Here is a 19,222-nt window from a genome sequence, read left to right on the forward strand (position 1 = left end):
TTCATAAACTTACGCTATCCTTGCAGTAGGTTCACCATCCTAGGGCATGTTTACACTATGGAATCAGAGCTGAGATTTCGTGCGGGCCCCCCGCACCGAATCCTGCCATTCTAGGGCATGTTTACACTATGGAATCAGAGCTGAGATTTCGTGCGGGCCCCCCGCACCGAATCCTGCCATTTATCTGTTTAAATGGGAGGGTTTGCTAAGGCAGGAGGCGTGCAAGCCCTCCCATTCAAACAGATAGAAGGCAGGATTCTGCGCAAGGGAGTTCTGCAAGGAATCTCAGCGCCAATTCTGTAGTGTGAACAGGGCCCTAGAATAAGAACCCTTAAAGACAACCATGAAAAGGCCGGTCATTAAGAGGTTAATGAATAGTGAAAACACATACTTACCCAAACAAGAGAACCTCCTTCTGTTACCAAACTACAGCAGTTTTTAAAACTTCATAGTTTTGCCTCGCTGAATATACTGTGTGTGTGTATATATACACTACCGTTTAAAAGTTAGGGGTCACCCAAACAATTTTGTGTTTTCCATGAAAAGTCACACTTGTTCACCACCATATGTTGTGAAATAAATAGAAAATAGAGTCAAGACATTGACAAGGTTAGAAATAATGATTTGTATTTGAAATAACATTGTTTTTACATCAAACTTTGCTTTCGTCAAAGAATCCACCTTTTGCAGCAATTACAGCATTGCACACCTTTGGCATTCTAGCTATTAATCTGTTGAGGTAAGCTGGAGAAATTGCACCCCACGCTTCTAGAAGCAGCTCCCACAAGTTGGATTGGTTGGATGGGCACTTCTGGCGTACCATACGGTCAAGCTGCTCCCACAACAGCTCAATGGGGTTCAGATCTGGTGACTGCGCTGGCCACTCCATTACCGATAGATACCAGCTGCCTGCTTCTGCTGTAAATAGTTCTTGCACAATTTGGAGGTGTGTTTAGGGTCATTGTCCTGTTGTAGGATGAAATTGGCTCCAATCAAGCACTGTCCACTGGGTATGGCATGGCGTTGCAAAATTGAGTGATAGCCTTCCTTATTCAGAATCCCTTTTACCCTGTACAAATCTCCCACCTTACCAGCACCAAAGCAACCCCAGACCATCACATTACCTCCACCATGCTTAACAGATGGCGTCAGGCATTCTTCCAGCATCTTTTCATTTGTTCTGCATCTCACAAACGTTCTTCTTTGTGATCCAAACACCTCAAACTTGGATTCATCCGTCCACAACACTTTTTTCCAGTCTTCCTCTGTCCAATGTCTGTGTTCTTTTGCTTAATCTTTTTCTTTTATTGGCCAGTCTCAGATATGGCTTTTTCTTTGCCACTCTTCCCACGCAGCCGCCTCTTCACTGTAGATGATGACACTGGTGTTTTGCGGGTACTATTTAATTAAGATGCCAGTTGGGGACCTATGAGGCGTCTGTTTCTCAAACTAGAGACTCTAATGTGCTTATCTTCTTGCTTAGTTGTGCAACGCGGCCTCCCACTTCTTTTTCTACTCTGGTTAGAGCCTGTTTGTGCTGTCCTCTGAAGGGAGTAGTACACACCGTTGTAGGAAATCTTAAATTTCTTAGCAATTTCTCGCATGGAATAGCCTTTATTTCTAAGAACAAGAATAGACTGTCGAGTTTCAGATGAAAGTTCTCTTTTTCTGGCCATTTTGAGCGTTTAATTGACCCCACAAATGTGATGCTCCAGAAACACAATCTGCTCAAAGGAAGGTCAGTTTTGTAGCTTCTGTAACGAGCTAAACTGTTTTCAGATGTGTGAACATGATTGCACAAGGGTTTTCTAATCATCAATTAGCCTTCTGAGCCAATGAGCAAACACATTGTACCATTAGAACACTGGAGTGATAGTTGCTGGAAATGGGCCTCTATACACCTATGTAGATATTGCACCAAAAACCAGACATTTGCAGCTAGAATAGTCATTTACCACATTAGCAATGTACAGAGGGTATTTGTTTAAAGTTAGGACTAGTTTCAAGTTATCTTCATTGAAAAGTACAGAGCTTTTCCTTCAAAAATAAGGACATTTCAATGTGACCCCAAACTTTTGAACGATAGTGTGTGTATGTGTGTGTGTGTGTGTGTGTGTGTGTGTGTGTATATATGTGTGTGTATATATATATATATATATATATATATATATATATATATATATATATATGTATATGTATGTATATATATATATATATATACACACACACACACTATTATACATACAATCACTGCAAATCACTATTCTTTGAACCGGTTCTCCTGAAAGCTTATCTGCTAACCAACCCAAAGTTTCGAAGCTGAACAATAAACAACTGCTGTCATTGCTTCTGAACACATTCCACATCTGCAAAGTAACTTAGGTAGGAACGTAAAAAAACTTGGTGATATATATTTTTACACCGAGCCACTACAGGACAGCAGACATTTAATAAAGGGAAACAATTTAGTACTCCCCTTTATTGTCTGAGCTGTGTATTTTACCATGCATTAGGAAGTATTTTGTAGCATTTGTTGTGCTGAAAATCAAGTAATTTAAGCAAAACCACATTGCCATTACTACTTATGCCATCAATCATCATGCTTTCCTAAACCCTGTCTATTCGTCTATTGCTCTTTCATTTTTGCATACAGGCAGCCAAATGCATGTCATTCAAAAAGTTTGGAACAAGCTGTGTATACTAATCCATGCTTCCTGCCTGGCAGTTCTATTTATACTTTTTTATTTAACCTCCTTTTTTTGGACTTTTATGTTTGTGTCAGGCTAACACAAACACTAATAAATTACAAGTGGGGATGTAGCCAGTGAGAAGTATTCTGACCTTCGAAATACTGAATGGCAGGGTATGTCATATTGACATAGCGGGGCGTAAAGTTATAAATCCATTCGATGTATAGCTCCCTTAGAGGGTATTTAATTCCAACGTTTAGTGCTGTTTGGAAGCGAAGGCCACTCAAAATGCTAAATGTCCCTTTCAGCTTGTTCTTAAATAGCACTAACACTGCGTGGTACAAAGATCATTACTTCGGGCATGTTCATTTGTCAGACTTCACGCATATCCATTGTTTAAGATAACATTTCAGAATAAGACATAAGTGTGATCATACCGTGGAGAGTATATGACACTTTTTTGTATATTGCATTTTTCATCATATTTCTGATCTGCGAGCTTCATCTTAAAAGGGGTCGTCCAGCCTAAATTACACAGCCATGCTTTTGGCCCGAGAACCGGCAGCTGTGGCAGAGTGGGTCACGTAAGTATACCGCACTGTTGTGACCACGGCTGAAGCGTAGTTTTGTAATTTAGGCTGGACAACCCCTTCAATTTTGCACTAGTGGGTGGAGCCCTGCCTCTATAATGGCTCCCATATACTGCACACACTTAGAGGAGGGGATCCTGCTCTTCCATATCTTTATAGCATACCATCAAAAGTTATATTATTATTATTATTACAGTGATATTAAGCAGTACTGAGCATTATAAGCTGTAATTCAAGCTATGGGGAGAGTTTTACTACTAAGCTGGTCTATTCCCTCTGCAATCTCTGTTTCTTATTGCTGTATTTACATGTCCTAACCCAGTGTAAGTGAGCTTCTCCTCCCTCCCCTTCACCAGAAGTACCTCCGGGTGTTAGACAGCAAGAAATAGCGCAGTCGATGTACCGGACGATCTGGCGATCAACCGGGCAAAATTTAAGGATGTCACAAGCCAGGGTCCTGTCACTTTTATTAGCATGTTTGCAGAGAAAGCTGTAATATCACTCCTTTTGATGGGAGATTTTACATACTAGCAGATCTCTCAAGTGCTCCTAAGTTGAAGACCACTAGATGAGATAGCAATCACCATAAATAGGTATTGTCCCACTTACAGAGAATATCCAGCAGAAAGTGCCGCCATGAGCCAAGATAGCCCAAAACTGGTCCTGTAGGTAGGTGAGGTGAGCCCCATTAAGGCCAACACCTTCCAGATTTTGAGACTTGATCCTGTAATGGTGTAGGCAGCCTATGACCTCTCTATGTTTGTTGGTATCAGGGTGCGTGCAGCGTAGGGCCCTGTGGGATCGACTAATCTTAGATTCATCGCCAATGTGGCCATAAAGGAGAAAGCTGAATAAACGTTCTATTGTAGAAACTTACAGGTTTCACCTTCTCCAAGGGCCCCTGTATGAACATGTCACTGCCAACTAGGAGCGATGAGACACAGAGCACTGCTTTATCATCACACAAGATGATCTGGGGGAAATGCCAGGGCTCTGTTAGAATCATACTCCAGAATGTGCTCCAACTGCCCCATATCGCAGTAAGAGAACCATGGGTGTCTGGCATGTTACCGCAGCCAACCATCACCATCTAGGTATTGGCAGCACTGTGAGGCTTGTTGACCCGCCATGGGAGCTCAGCAGTTAGACATGTTGCCAGACTATGGCCCTAGTGTGCCTACAATCCAATTAGCCATAGACCTCTGTGTAATGTACAGCCATACATTGTGTGCACAGAGGGTTAACTACGGCTGTGTTCACTGAACTGCGGCCGTAAAAAATAGACAAGCTCATTCTTTTTATGGCTGCGCCAACAACTGCCGTAGTGCACGCTGCATGCCAACAACTGCCGTAGTGCACGCTGCATGCCAACACTATGGCTGTTGCTGCATTGCCAGCTGTGTTCACTGCAGTGACAGAAAACCATTTTGAAGTTTCTCATATTTTATAATTATATAAAAAAATCTTACCAGAAACTTTTACCAGTCTTCAGATTTTTTTTTCCGCTGCTTAGTTCCAGGTCACATGCGTAATCATTTGGATGCTTGTATACTTCATTATAATGGTTTATTTCCATGTTTATTTTTTATTTTTTTTTTTTTTGCTGCATTTTTCAGTGTTTTAAAATTTTCAGAGGTGGTTAGTAAAATGATTTATACTTGTGAAAGATAAGACTTCTAAAGGAATTATGATGCCTGGATGATCTGTTTCTGGGCAAATTTTTTTTTCTGAAGCTTGAATATTTTTGTGATATTTTACTGCTTTTTAAGCTCATTCCAGCTTTACAGCTTGTTTCCCTGTCCCCATATGCACACCTCTAGTATTGGAAACGCAGAATGCTTAATTAACCTTGTTGATGGGAAGCTTCCATAAACTCAGCGGTAGTTTTCTGTACGTGTGGAGCCACCAAACTAAGCAGAACAGTCATTTGGTTTCCTCCTTTTGTCCCTGAACGCATCACTGAGCTAAGCTGCCCTGAAGACTTTATTATGGTCTGTGGACTACAATAATGAGGATTTACGTTCTGGGAGAGCTGACGTACACCACAGACTCTGCTTTCAGGTGTTTTCACGAGGTCCAAGTGTAAAGCCTTGTGTTCTTGCTCAGTTCTTTTCATTCCTGCTGTTTTTCTGTATAGTAATTGGTTAGTCACCACACTACAAGATACATTTATCATGTGTTTGTTGTATTTGTGTGATGTTTTGTGGGTTTACCGTTTTTTTTGCTTACAACATGACTACAATAGATATTGCATATAATAATGGATCTCGTCAGTAGCTAAACAGGTGTGTTACCAAGCACATGGCTAGATAGGTCTTCTCATGATTATTCCAAGCATACGTTCTTCTCTCCATAGTTGCTTCTAGTGGTGATACAGTATATTAGCCTTTATGTTAGGGTATGTTCACACTGAGTAATATAGGCGAAATTCCCCCCGCTCTCTGCTGTGGAGCCTGCCTCAGTGTCACACAGTGTCTTTATGGAATGGCTCGCACGCCTCCGCTTTTGTCGCTCTCTGCTTCTTTGAGCGGGGAGTGGAGGCGCACAAGCCATCCCATGGAGACACTAAGGCAGGCGGGATTCTCCACCATGGAGTATATATTACTTAGAGTAATCATACCGTAGTATGTAAATAAGGCTCAAGTGCCTAGAGGTCATTCCCCAGCATGGTAAGAGCCCAGGGTTGGCCCGCGCATCATCTTTTACTCACCACCTCTGTCCCCACTTGCATGAGCCTACCACTTTTGATTGACAGTGGGCACAGAGGCAGTGTATAAAATTAGATAAGCTTGCTTACCCTAGGCTCTTACCATACTCAGCAATGCCCCACTGGGCAGTTGAACTTTACTTTCTAACAATAGGCTTATATTTATTAGCACTAGCATCTCAAACAACTTTCCTCCATTGGATAGCTTCACACAATCACTTCTCAAATAGATGGATGTGTCCCTCTTGTATTGGAATCCCTTGCAGGAAAGAGTATATACTGTGTCTATTATGGAGGTGATATTATGGAGGTGATATTTGATATAATTGAAGGAAAATTTATTCCACAAGATGTTGTGAAATGATGTTATTTGGAAAACTCGAGTCAAATCTTGTTTTATAATCTGTGTATTAGGTTATAAACCACCTTTTAAAAAATTGTTAAGGAAAATATAGTTTTAATGTGGCAAGAGTGTTCATTCGGTCGTGGTCATGTTTTAATGGTTTGTTATTGCAAGCTTTTATTAATAATTTAGTTCCGCCTGTGTGTACACATATTAACAGATTATTAACTTGTTCACAGCTTCTACTTGACACTCACTCTCTAAAAACCGTCCTTCTCGACCTACCATCCATTGGTTCTCAAGTAGTACGGAAAGCTCCGGCGAGTTACACAAAAATTGTGGTGAAAGGCATGACTCGAGCCGAGATGATCCTAAAGGTGAGCTGTTTGAAAAGCCTTTTTATGTCCATGTTATTTTGATTTGGCTTTATACAATAGCAAGCATTACGTACCAGGTAAGCAGGCTGAAGATTCCAGTCACCTCTGCAATTTTACGGATGTGGCAGAAAATTTTCTGATATTTAGGCCGCTTCAGATGGGCCGATTACCAGCCAAATGAACAGGAATAGTGTCCCCGAATTGGCTCGTGTGAAAGGGCGAGCAATCGGCTGACAAACAAGAAAACACTCTTTCATCGGCTCATCAGATCTCTTATGAAGGCCTTAAAGCCATTCTCATACGGGGTAAGCAACAATTAAATTTTAAGGCCACACAAACAATCCAGCGATTGTTCTTGCAGCCTGGCCAGCACAGTAATTGAGCCTTGTAAAGGTTCATTAAACAAGTACTGATTGACTAGACTCTGTATTTCTTCGTCCACCTCGTTTGGAGATTTTTAAACTAAGAATTTAAAGTTTGTTCCCTGCCATAAAGAGAGCCATCTGATAGTTGTTCAATACAGGTTTGTGAGGTTTTGTTAGATTTTTTTTTTTTTTTTAAACCAGGATATAGGGTGGTAACCTAAAGCCAGCCATGCACAACAAATAATTGTCTACCGGTTACTTCTTTTCAGCAGATAGTCATTACTAATGAGTCAACCATAAACATTCTTTCATGCTTGGAGAAGCATTCATGTCTACTTCTATAAGGAGACAAGAATAACCTCTGGCAAAGTGTTATCTCCTGTTATAACAAAGCCAAGCTGAGATCTCCTTTTCTTCAACATCTCGAATCAGGGTGGGCGTGGAGGGGTCTGTTCGATCAACTTTTATCTTTGTGTATAGACAACCAAACATTAACATTAGAGACGAGCGAACCCCAAGCGTGCGGCATTTGATTACCATTGGCTGAAGTAGTTGGATTCAGCACTAGGGAGTCCTGGAAAACATGGATACAACGTATGTACAGCTCTTTGGTTCCCTCATCTTAAATTAACATCATTACTTCAAATGACCATACACAAAAATCTGGCAATAGATATATAATAACTGGAAATCAAACATGTCCGAACCTTCTCTCTCCCAACATTTTTTGTTAGAGACTTGAAAGACCCCCTATTTATTTTTATTATTATTATTATTATTATTATTATTATTATTATTATTATTATGGGCCCTTGATTCCATTAAGGGTGACAAACAGAACATTACAAAATCAAAACACATTACATGAATATTTTAAATGGAAGACAGAGGGATAAAGCACCCTGCTCACCAGGGCTTACAGTCCTACCCCTATACACATTAGCTGGTCAGTACAGCTCGCCAACACATGTTTAATATGTACGACCAACTTATTAAAGGGGTATTCCCCCCAAGAGCTAAAAAAAAACCAAAATGCTCCCAAACCTAGCTCACTCACAAAGTCCCCCTGAGTATTTCGAGCCGTCTACCGCCTTTCTAGCTGCCGCCGTCACTGAGTTAAAAGTTTTTCTATAGGCCAGTCTTGTCGGGATGCCGGGCCTCGGCTGATGAGCTCTGGGGGGGAAGGTGTCGTGATGCGGGGCCACGGCTGATGAGCTCTATTTTTACTTTTTTAAATAAGGCAATATTTTTAATCGTGCTGACACCAGAGATAGACAATACTATTGCCAAGAAGGCTTTTTGATAGATTTCTTGTATGACTTAAAGTGTGTTTTCTAAAATGATTTAAAAGAATTCTGCTCCATAAATTATATGTTTGAAACAATTCATCTTCCAACTCATAAAGCAAAGCTTCGAGATAGATGATATAGAGGTAAGAACATTGTTCTACAGAGAAGTGCGATAGAGAGTAAAGATCTTTTGTTTGGATCTTGGACAAATATTCTGAACATTTTGAGCTTTTTCTCCTCACCAGTATTACCCTTGAACATTACACATCTTATCCAGTAATTGCTAAGTTTAGAAAAATAAATACACACTGGGACAGGTTTATGACTGTCTGAAACAGTCCCAGTTTAAATAAACCGTGGTCCGCAGGAGGACACCACTTTGACAGCTATATTGCAGTGGAAGCAGTTTCTGTATTCGGAGCTTTAGTTGCAATTAAGAAGAGAAGCCCATATGGAAGTGATTTTACAAATAATTTTTTTCCATGTTAACCAGAACAAGTGTTGGATGTGTATAGAAAGAACTATCAGTTAAGCAGTACAAAATGTCCTTTGAAAACTAACAGTTCTATAGCATTGTTAACTGGTGGGGCGTATTTTAGATCCCGGCTTTATTCACTTTTATTCGCGTTTACGTATTCACCACAATTGCTCATTACGGAAATAATCCATCGCTGAAGGGGTTTGTTTGGTTTTGACGTTAGATGTAGAGAATTCTTTGGTTTTTGTTCTTACAGATGAAAACTTGTGAAATGAAAGCTTGTTTGGAGTAATACTTATATACGACCTTGTTCACATCTGACAGGTTTGCTTCAATAAAGTGCAGTGTAATGTCTGGGAATCTGGTTGGAAAACTCCATTTACTTGATGGGGTTTGTCATATTTTAGCATGTTTTTTTTTATATTGGATTTTGGTAATTTGAATGAAGGTTGAGAAACCTAAGGCAAATATGTGCATGTAACACATTAAGTTTTCTGTGGATTATATAGGAGCTTTCCATTGCATGAAATGTTCCAACAGGTTTCTTGTATCAGAGTTTTTGATTTGTGCAGAAATGTGCAGCTGGTTTTAAATTGTGGCACTTACTATAGGACAGGGGGTAGGGAACCTTGACAAAACTACAACTCCCATCATGCCTAGACAGCCAAAGCTTTAGCTTTGGCTGTCCAGGCATGATGGGTGATGTAGTTTTTCAACAGCTGGAGGGCCAAGGTTCCCTACCCTTACTTTAGGAGATGGTAATACTCATTTAAAGAGGTTTTCCAAAATGTGTTGACGGCCATCAATCACTGATCAGCAGGATGCTGACACCCGGAGCTGTGTCCCAGGAACATTGACTTCAATCAATCAATCAATCTGTCTGACACAAATACTGGGCACATTTTTGTCTCGGACAGATAGCAACCAATCACAGTCCATGAAAACTGAGCTGTGATTGGTTGCTGTTTGTCAAAAATGTGTCTGTTTTTTAATAAATCTGAGCCAATAAATCATGACTTTCTTTTTCATCATTTAAGACCTTCAAACAGGAGGTGTAAGTTTGGTAAGGGTAGGACTCCTGCTGTGACATTCTTCAATACTATCAAGTGTGATTGTGTCCAATGATTTGGACACAAAGGAATTGGTATCAATCTTTTCTACTTGTAAGACACTAATATTCTTTACCATGAGAGCAGTGAATCTGTGGAAATGTCTACCCCAGGATTTGGTCACAGCAAATACAGTAGAGGCTTCACTACAGGCTTAGACAAGTTCTTAGACCAAAATAAAATTAATTCATATGTATAGAAGCTACCCATCACCTACCCCCTCCCTCCATCCATCCCCTCCTTGGTTGAACTTGGACATGTGTTTTTTTTTTCCAACCATACTATGTAACTATTTGGTATACATTTCTGAACATACTTCTACTAAACACCATAAGGAATGTATCGGTATGTTTCGGTAGTAGTGGTATCATCATTGTACTGTGATGTCACTGAACTGAAAGGACATAACATACAATACTTCTGTCACAGGAGACGGCTCAAAATACTGGGGGGGACTTGGTGAGTAAGAGCAGACAGCTTTTAATTTTTTAGCTCTTGGATGGATAACCCCTTCAAGTCAAGACTGGCCCAACCTTTCCTCCTTAGGTTATGCAGGTATATGTCCTTCACGTGGGAGAGCCAGAGACTTATCTGTTTTGGTCTGCAATAACAAATCTGAGAACCAAATTATTTATTAATCAGATATTAGCAAGTTTACTTATGGTTTTTTTCATAAACATAATTGAGGTATTCACTTGGGATGGCCCCTTTTCTCTGGCCTAATTCACTAAGAGGCGTAAGCCCGACCCGACTTCTAGCAGGTGTAGATTAGGGTCATATGATAAATGAGGCTATGCCCCCCCCCCCCCACCCGCCTATTGGGCAAGCGGGGTATATGGCAGGTGTACACCAGGGAGAAGGGGCCCCTGCCGTAACCTTCATAATTGTCCCCCTATGTGTCTCTATCTGTGTTGAATTGTGCAATTGTAATGTGTACATTGTCCTCCAAATGCCTGCTATTGTACTCATTGGGTGGCTGAAACCCTTACTAGTGAGTACAATAATAGTAAAGATGTAAACATCTATATTCACTGCACAGGTAAATATTGTTTTTTATGTAAACACACAACTGGGTATGTTTATTGGATTATATATTTTACAGCATAGCAGGAAAAAGCTGTATATAGTTTCCATGCCCTAGGGAGCTGGAAGCTGTGCAGTCTGCTGGCAGCTCCTCCACTGCACATTCCACCTTTAGGATGGGCCTTAAGCCCAGAAGTTTAGCTGGTCATAAGCATTTTGATCATCCAGCCCGCTACATTTTAAGCACCAAACCCCTTGGAAAATTCGGTCACATGCCCCACTTAATCTGTTAAAATAGTCTACACTGTGTAATTGTATATATAGATAACTGAAATAATAACAGGCCAACATGCCTTGCTAATAACAGTCTCTGTTGGGAGCAGACAAACTACTTTTTCGAGGTTTGTGGGTCCATTCAGGAGAGATTGTTGAATAGATTATATATTTTATTTCTATTATTAATGTGCCTGGCTTGACTTCATCGCCTTAACAGCCAGCCGCTGTCTTTTGATGGCGAGTAGAGCGATTCCCCGTCTTATGACGTCTTTTGGTGCTGCTGCAGTTGAGGGATGTTGGCAGCTCTATGTCTACTCCTAGGCTATGTTCACACACTGTTAAGTGTAAAGAGGGGTTGTTGTTGTTTTTTTTTTTATATTTTTTTTTTTCTATAAGGATTGTTGTAAATAATGATCATGATTGTTTGGGGGTTTTTTTTAGCCGTAATTATAAACCAAAGGCAGTTTTTTGTTTCTTCTTTACTTTAACCCCTTACCTTCTTAGCCACTTTTGGGTTTTTCACTTTTGTTTTGTACTCCTTGTGTTTAAAAGGCCATACCGCCTGCATTTTTTCACCTACAGACCCATATGAGCCCTTATTTTTTGCAATGTCAATTGTACTTTGCAATGGCAGACTTAATTGTTTCATAAAATATGTTGCGAAACCGAAAAAAATTATTTGCACGGTAAAATGAAGAAAAAAAAAAATATATATAATATATATAATATATATATATTTTTTTTTTTTTGGGGGGGGGGGGGTGTTCCTGTTTACTTCCTTCACCCTGTGGTAAAACTGCCATGTTATGTATGTTCCTAAGTCAGTACGATTACAACAATAGGCAACTTATATAACTCTTATTTTATTTTACAGCTTTTAAAAAGTTTAAACCTAAATTTGTTAAAACTTATCTATTACCATCCTTATAACGCTTTCTTCTTTTGGTCTATGTGGCTATTTGAGGTGGGGGTTTTTTGCGCCATGATCGGTTTCTGTTTGTACCTTGCTTGTGTATATGCAACTTTTTGATCACTTTTTATTGCAATTATAACTTTTTATATGGAAAGAGTTTTTTATTTATTAAAAAAACTTTTTTTTCCCCCTACAGTAATATGTAGTCCCCATAGGGAACTTATATGATCATAGAGATTGATGCAGTACATATGTACTGCATTGATCTTTGCACTCCGTGATCCATTACTATGGACTGCTGGAGCCCATAGTAAAGGAATGCTGATTTAGGATCAGCGTCATTGCGGTGCTGACCCCGGTCCGACAGGTATTACGGATCTGCCCGCCCCCCCAATATCACATTAGCCAATATACCACCATCGATGTGCTTTTATCTGCATTCCAATAGTTAATTAGCTGGGTGCGTTGTGAGCCATCTCTGTACATTCCTTAACCCATGATGACGTCCCTGGGCATCAAAATGGGTTGAGGGGTTGAAGAACGGTGACCATAGCTCTACACTAACAAGCAGTTCCACTTAAAGAATCTATGTACACATGATGAGTAACAGGCTTAATTTGGGGGTTTTAAGTTGTCCCTGAGATACTGGGTAACACCTAACATCTATGACTGCATCTTAATAGTATACTAGCAGCAACATGGAGGACATTCTAGAGTAGTACTTAGAAGTTTAATGCTCATTTCACACTGCATTAGCAGCGTCTGTTGGATAAATACATTGGGAAGGGGAGGGGGGGCGCAGTTCACATCTGATGTATACCTATGACAAATGCCCCACTAAGGTAATACTTTATGGGTTCCAGCTCAATAAAATACCACAGAAGTCTGTGCTACTACATCCATCAATGTGACACACTTTTGGCCTCTGTCTATGGATCCATTTACAGGGCTTATCCGGAGAGCAGAAAAGATCCTACCTGTTCTGCTCACCACTTCCTCCCTTGTCTCGGAAAGTATCATCCGAGACAAAAGAGGGGCCAATGCATTTTGTGGACGATGTTCAATAGTTGCCCAAAGTTACCAATGTTGTGCCAACATCGGGCAGACTAATTCTGAAGAATGGTCAATACAGCAAGAGCTATCCTGAAAAGAACTAGGAATTTAAAATGTCATTCAGATAACTATGGAACTATAAATATATTTCACGCCTTCTCTGTACACAAACATTCTAGAAGTGCAACAATTGTTATAGATAATCACCTGGTGTCTTTGTTGAAAGGAAAATGGTGATTATAATGTTTGGAATGCTAATGTGTGTAACAATATATGTGTCTGTCTTCTAAATCTTCAGGTGGTGATGGCTCCTCACGAGAACTCTGTTGTTTTTGTGGATAATTACATCAAACTACTCGCCGATTGCAACACCGAGACTTTTCAGAAGATATTGGAGATGAAGGTAAAAGCACAGGAAGGGTGTAGAAGTTACACTGTTTGTTAGCACAGTTTAGTCCTGTCATGTAGAAGAATAACATGGCATTTCAAAAGATATCCTTCCTTCTGTCTGAGCAACCCCTGGCCACATGTTTATGGTTTGTATGTGTTACTCAACATTCCCCCTTTCTTTCATATTTAATTCTGATATTGTGACTATACAGTGATCATACAGTATACTGTCCGGGAATTTGCCTCTGAGGATAATATTTTCTTTCCTTTTTTTGGGACAGAAGTGTTTGTTTTTTTTTTTGCCAAGTCTTCAATTATTTTTTAAACAGTTTCATCTTCAAAACAGATGCAGTAACCAATGTAATCGTAAAGAGTGTTTTTATTTTAGATTCAATGAAAACCCCCCTCCCTTGCCTGGAAGACATAAAGAAATTAAGTAATGTGATGTTTCTTATTGTATATACAGAGTATCCTTAAAAGTGTCTACCCACCTGGGATACTTATGGCTTATCCACAGTTTGGCGGTTTTCAGCTTCTCTGACCACTTACCAGCGACCACAAATATGCCGGAGAGGGCTCTGAATATAAATGTGGGATCTGCATCTAGGGGGTACTTATGGTATATCCTGTGGATATGTCATAAGTGTCCCAGAAGAGAACACCCCTTTGACAAAATTTGGCTTTCCTGGTATCAAGTGCTGGATTCAGTGAAGTCTGGGGGTTTAATAAAGTATAAGTTTTGTTTCGTCTCGTGCATATAGATTTTTACAGCTTCTTCCTTTAAAAAATAATAAATTGCTTTTCAGGAAGATCTCTCTCGCTTTCTCCTTGTTCCACGCTTGCTGTCAGCACTATTACACTCACAGACAGCAAGCGGGTCTACTGCCCCCACTCCTATTATGCGGCGCAACGGCCAGCAGATCATCGTTACCATTCAAGATTTTTTTCACATGTTGAAAAGACAAGGATCAGATGATATTGTGCTGATCACAAGCTATTACACCAAGCGATTGTCGGTAACTCCGTAACGGCTGATCATCAGCCGAACACGGACGATAATTGCTTGGTGTAATCTGAAAGCTTTCCTTCACTCCTGTCATCTGAGAGCTTTTCCTCGCTCCTGTCATCTGAGAGCTTTTCCTCGCTCCTGTCTTCTGAGAGCTTTTCCTCGCTCCTGTCATCTGAGAGCTTTTCCTCGCTCCTGTCATCTGAGAGCTTTTCCTCGCTCCTGTCTTCTGAGAGCTTTTCCTCGCTCCTGTCATCTGAGAGCTTTTCCTCGCTCCTGTCATCTGAGAGCTTTTCCTCGCTCCTGTCATCTGAGAGCTTTTCCTCGCTCCTGTCATCTGAGAGCTTTTCCTCGCTCCTGTCATCTGAGAGCTTTTCCTCGCTCCTGTCTTCTGAGAGCTTTTCCTCGCTCCTGTCTTCTGAGAGCTTTTCCTCGCTCATGTCATCTGAGAGCTTTTCCTCGCTCATTCTAGCGATCGGTGGAGGTCTCAGCACCCAGACCCTGAGGGATGAAAACAGTTGCGTATCAGAGTTATTCTTAGATTTATAACCTCAGCCTATGTCTGGCCTTGTTTTTGTATCAAGTGAATCATTACTGTAGAAGTGGAGAGAATGTGGATGTCCTTTAGTGATATCAACCTATAAAACATGTCTGGAAAAATAGAATTGTTTGAGGTTTATTCTGCAATAGTCTCTAAAATTGGTATTTTTATGGCCTAACCTCACATTACCAAGTGTGGTTCTAAGACATTTTACATCCTAATGGTTACGCCTGTGGCTTTTTTCTGCAGTTTTTTTTTTTTGCTTTTTGTTCCTTATTTCAACCATTTACGACTAAAAATGATTCCAAATAGTGTGTGTGAACATAGCCTCAGGCTGCGTTTGATTACCATATACTGCTTTCAGATGTGCCTGATGGACATTGTAGAAGTCTCTTCTTATGTTTTGAGAACATCTGCTTCCTGATAGGTCTCATTTATTTAGCCATTGTTAGATTATTGTGTTCTGCTGATCAGCACTTTCTTCAAAGGTAAATTAAGCACATGGAGGGCAGCCAGAGTACAGACGTACAGTTTTCTATACATTCAAATGGATCCCAGGCTAGTTTAATAAAGATATATTTCCCTATGCAGTTGCTTTACTTTACATATACATGCCATAGAGCATGTCTCTGATCTCTAGTGCTTTATGCAAGGCAATGTACCAAATGTAATTATAAAAACATGCCAACCCTTCTAAAGATTTCATAAATTAGAAACTGGTTTGGTTTAGTTTCACTGGTGCCAAATCCAAGCATGAGACGTAGCTTGAATTTATGTTCTGTCTAGTGTGTCAGTAGCACTATTTCCATAGGTACCAGCTAGCACGGTCAGCTTTATTATATGCACTATATATACATCATGGTTACATGGGTAAGGATCCTTTTACACAGCCCTACATGGATGCAAAGGATGCAAGAGAGGACCGATCAGCACTTGTTCGCAGTGCCTTTACACTGCACAATAATCAGTCGTGCTGGGCGGCATGAGCAATCCTTGTATAAGCACAGCATAGATATGCATAGGTTAACAGGGGATGTGTGAAATTGGTACATTTTAAAGCAGTCCAAAAGATGCAATTTTCCAAGGAACGTACATTTTTCTGCTTTTCGGCTGATCGATATCTTTTTTTACATGGGACGATTATCAGCAGAAACAGCAGACCGTTCCTAGTAAGTAGACAGGTTTAGAGACCCTCAAATTCTTTTATCGGCATATGGAGCTAATATATACACTGACCGGCCACTTTATTAGGTACACCATGCTAGTAACGGGTTGGACCCCCTTTTGCCTTCAGAACTGCCTCAATTCTTCGTGGCATAGATTCAACAAGGTGCTGGAAGCATTCCTCAGAGATTTTGGTCCATATTGACATGATGGCATCACACAGTTGCCGCAGATTTGTCGGCTGCACATCCATGATGCGAATCTCCCGTTCCACCACATCCCAAAGATGCTCTATTGGATTGAGATCTGGTGACTGTGGAGGCCATTTGAGTACAGTGAACTCATTGTCATGTTCAAGAAACCAGTCTGAGATGATTCTAGCTTTATGACATGGCGCATTATCCTGCTGAAAGTAGCCATCAGATGTTGGGTACATTGTGGTCATAAAGGGATGGACATGGTCAGCAACAATACTCAGGTAGGCTGTGGCGTTGCAACGATGCTCAATTGGTACCAAGGGGCCCAAAGAGTGCCCAGAAAATATTCCCCACACCATGACACCACCACCACCAGCCTGAACCGTTGATACAAGGCAGGATGGATCCATGCTTTCATGTTGTTGACGCCAAATTCTGACCCTACCATCCGAATGTCGCAGCAGAAATCGAGACTCATCAGACCAGGCAACGTTTTCCCAATCTTCTACTGTCCAATTTCGATGAGCTTGTGCAAATTGTAGCCTCAGTTTCCTGTTCTTAGCTGAAAGGAGTGGCACCCGGTGTGGTCTTCTGCTGCTGTAGCCCATCTGCCTCAAAGTTGGAGGTACTGTGCGTTCAGAGATGCTCTTCTGCCTACCTTGGTTGTAACGGTTGGCTATTTAAATCACTGTTGCCTTTCTATCAGCTCAAACCAGTCTGCCCATTCTCCTCTGACCTCTGCCGCTCACTGGATGTTTTTTCTTTTTCGGACCATTCTTTGTAAACCCTAGAGAGGTTGTGCGTGAAAATCCCAGTAGATAAGCAGTTTCTGAAATACTCAGACCAGCCCTTCTGGCACCAACAATCATGCCACGTTCACAGGCCCTCAAATCACCTTTCTTCCCCATACTGATGCTCGGTTTGAACTGCAGGAGATTGTCTTGACCATGTCTACATGCCTAAATGCACTGAGTTGCCGCCATGTGATTGGCTGATTAGAAATTAAGTGGTAACGTGCAGTTGGACAGGTGTACCTAATAAAGTGGCCGTTGAGTGTATGTACAGGACCTGCAAATGTCAGTCCTTTCTTTAATCCTCTATCAGATGCCTGCTGAATTGTGAACCTGAATTGTTTCATTAAGTTTCTGTTGGTATGTTTCTACACCGATAAACTTTTGTTCTTTAAATCATGCACTCGTATTTCGCACTGTGCACCTTAAGCAAGTCTGAAGGTACCCTGACCCCCAAAACCACTGGTACCATTGCGTTTTTTCACCATTTAATCCATGTCTGGTTCTGGTAACCAAATATTTTTTGATGCCTGTCTTTTTTTTTTTTTTTAATTAACACTCTCTTAATCCGGCGGCGCAGTGTCAGTTAGGCAGGGCCAAGAGCATCCAAGCCCTAGGCCTGCATCATCTCTCTCTTCTTGCTGTCCACCTTTCTCTTCTTTTTATTGGCTTCGCCCGGGTGGTTATCAAGAAGAGAGATGCACTGCTGGTCTAGGCCTCGCCTCATTGACACCACGTCACCAGAATAAAAGATTTGTTTAAGAAAAAAACAATGGCACAAGGAGATATTTGGACCCTGGGACCAGACTTGGATTAATGGCGGCAATGCAACAGTACACGTTGTTTGTGGGGGTCAAGGGTGCCTAAAGATTTCCTTTAACGTCTACTTCATTTTGTTAGCAATCAATATAATTTTAGTGATGTTTCAGTAAGACAGCATGACCTTTTTCAAAAAATCAGATTATGGTGTAGATAAATGACTGGTAATAGCCCATGATGCTGTGTGAATGGTAACAGCCATCGCTGCCATCCAACTATCAATGCACTTATGGTGGGAAATGACCTGTTGCTATAGCAGTCCCTTTGTTTAATCAGATGTATAATGGATGTATCTGACTTCATATGCACCTTTTCAATATGTTATTCTCTAAAGTGACATCATTGCTTACCAGTGTGTGTTATGCCTTTATGTCTTTGGTTTAAATATTGTTTTAAATTGGTCAAATGTTCTGACTAAAACATCACTAAAACTCTATGGATTGCTAATTAAGGGCCAGTTCACACTGAACAAAAACAACAGACTCAAGCCACGCTCAGTGTCCTGCATTGTCTGATTGAGAGGGCGTGTGTGCCTCCGCTCCTGCCTTTCTCCGCTCAAGAAATTGATGAGCTCTCTGCCTTGGAATTCTGCCGTTTTTGCTTAGTGTGAACTGGCCCAAAGTGCTTAAAGAGGACCTGTCACCCCCCCTGTGACGGGGCAGAGCCTGGCCAACCCCCCTGTGGAGACCCTTATACTTACCCTGTGCACAAAGTCCCGCTCCTGGACCCGCTCCCATTGCCGAGATATCACCGTCGGAAGCCCAGCGCGCGCTCATCAGAGATGAGTCCGACGCTCATAGAGAATGACTGCTCCATTAATTCTCTATGAGCATTAGACTCATCTCTGATGAGAGAGCGCTGGGCTTCCTACGATAATATCTCGGCAATGGTAGCGGGTCCAGGAGCTGGACTTTGTGCACGGGGTAAGTATAAGGGTCTCCACCGGGGGATCGGCCGGGCTCTGCCCCAGCATGGGGGGTGACAGGTTCCCTTAAGTATTAGTGTATCATGAAGTGGTGGGTCTCCTTTAGTGTGCACCATTTCAAAAAGAAGTGCCATGTCTTCTTCCAGACTTTGCACTGCCTTCTGCTGACTTTTTAT

General features: G+C 41.1%; 2 protein-coding genes across 2 annotated transcripts in view; one reads left to right on the forward strand and one right to left on the reverse strand.

Moving 5' to 3' along the window:
• VPS53 (VPS53 subunit of GARP complex) overlaps positions 1-19,222 on the forward strand; it is a 107,388-nt gene that overhangs the window by 87,328 nt on the left and 838 nt on the right. Inside the window, exons 20-21 of the mRNA XM_069971207.1 lie at positions 6,570-6,707; positions 13,512-13,616. Of these exons, the coding sequence (XP_069827308.1) occupies positions 6,570-6,707; positions 13,512-13,616 (243 nt within the window). The remainder of the gene's footprint in view (positions 1-6,569; positions 6,708-13,511; positions 13,617-19,222) is intronic.
• Positions 1-19,222, reverse strand: part of LIAT1 (ligand of ATE1) — a 100,591-nt gene that overhangs the window by 13,084 nt on the left and 68,285 nt on the right. The gene's annotated exons all lie outside the window — the stretch shown is intronic.

Source organism: Dendropsophus ebraccatus, chromosome 5, assembly GCF_027789765.1.
Source record: "Dendropsophus ebraccatus isolate aDenEbr1 chromosome 5, aDenEbr1.pat, whole genome shotgun sequence".
Lineage (NCBI taxonomy): Eukaryota > Metazoa > Chordata > Amphibia > Anura > Hylidae > Dendropsophus > Dendropsophus ebraccatus.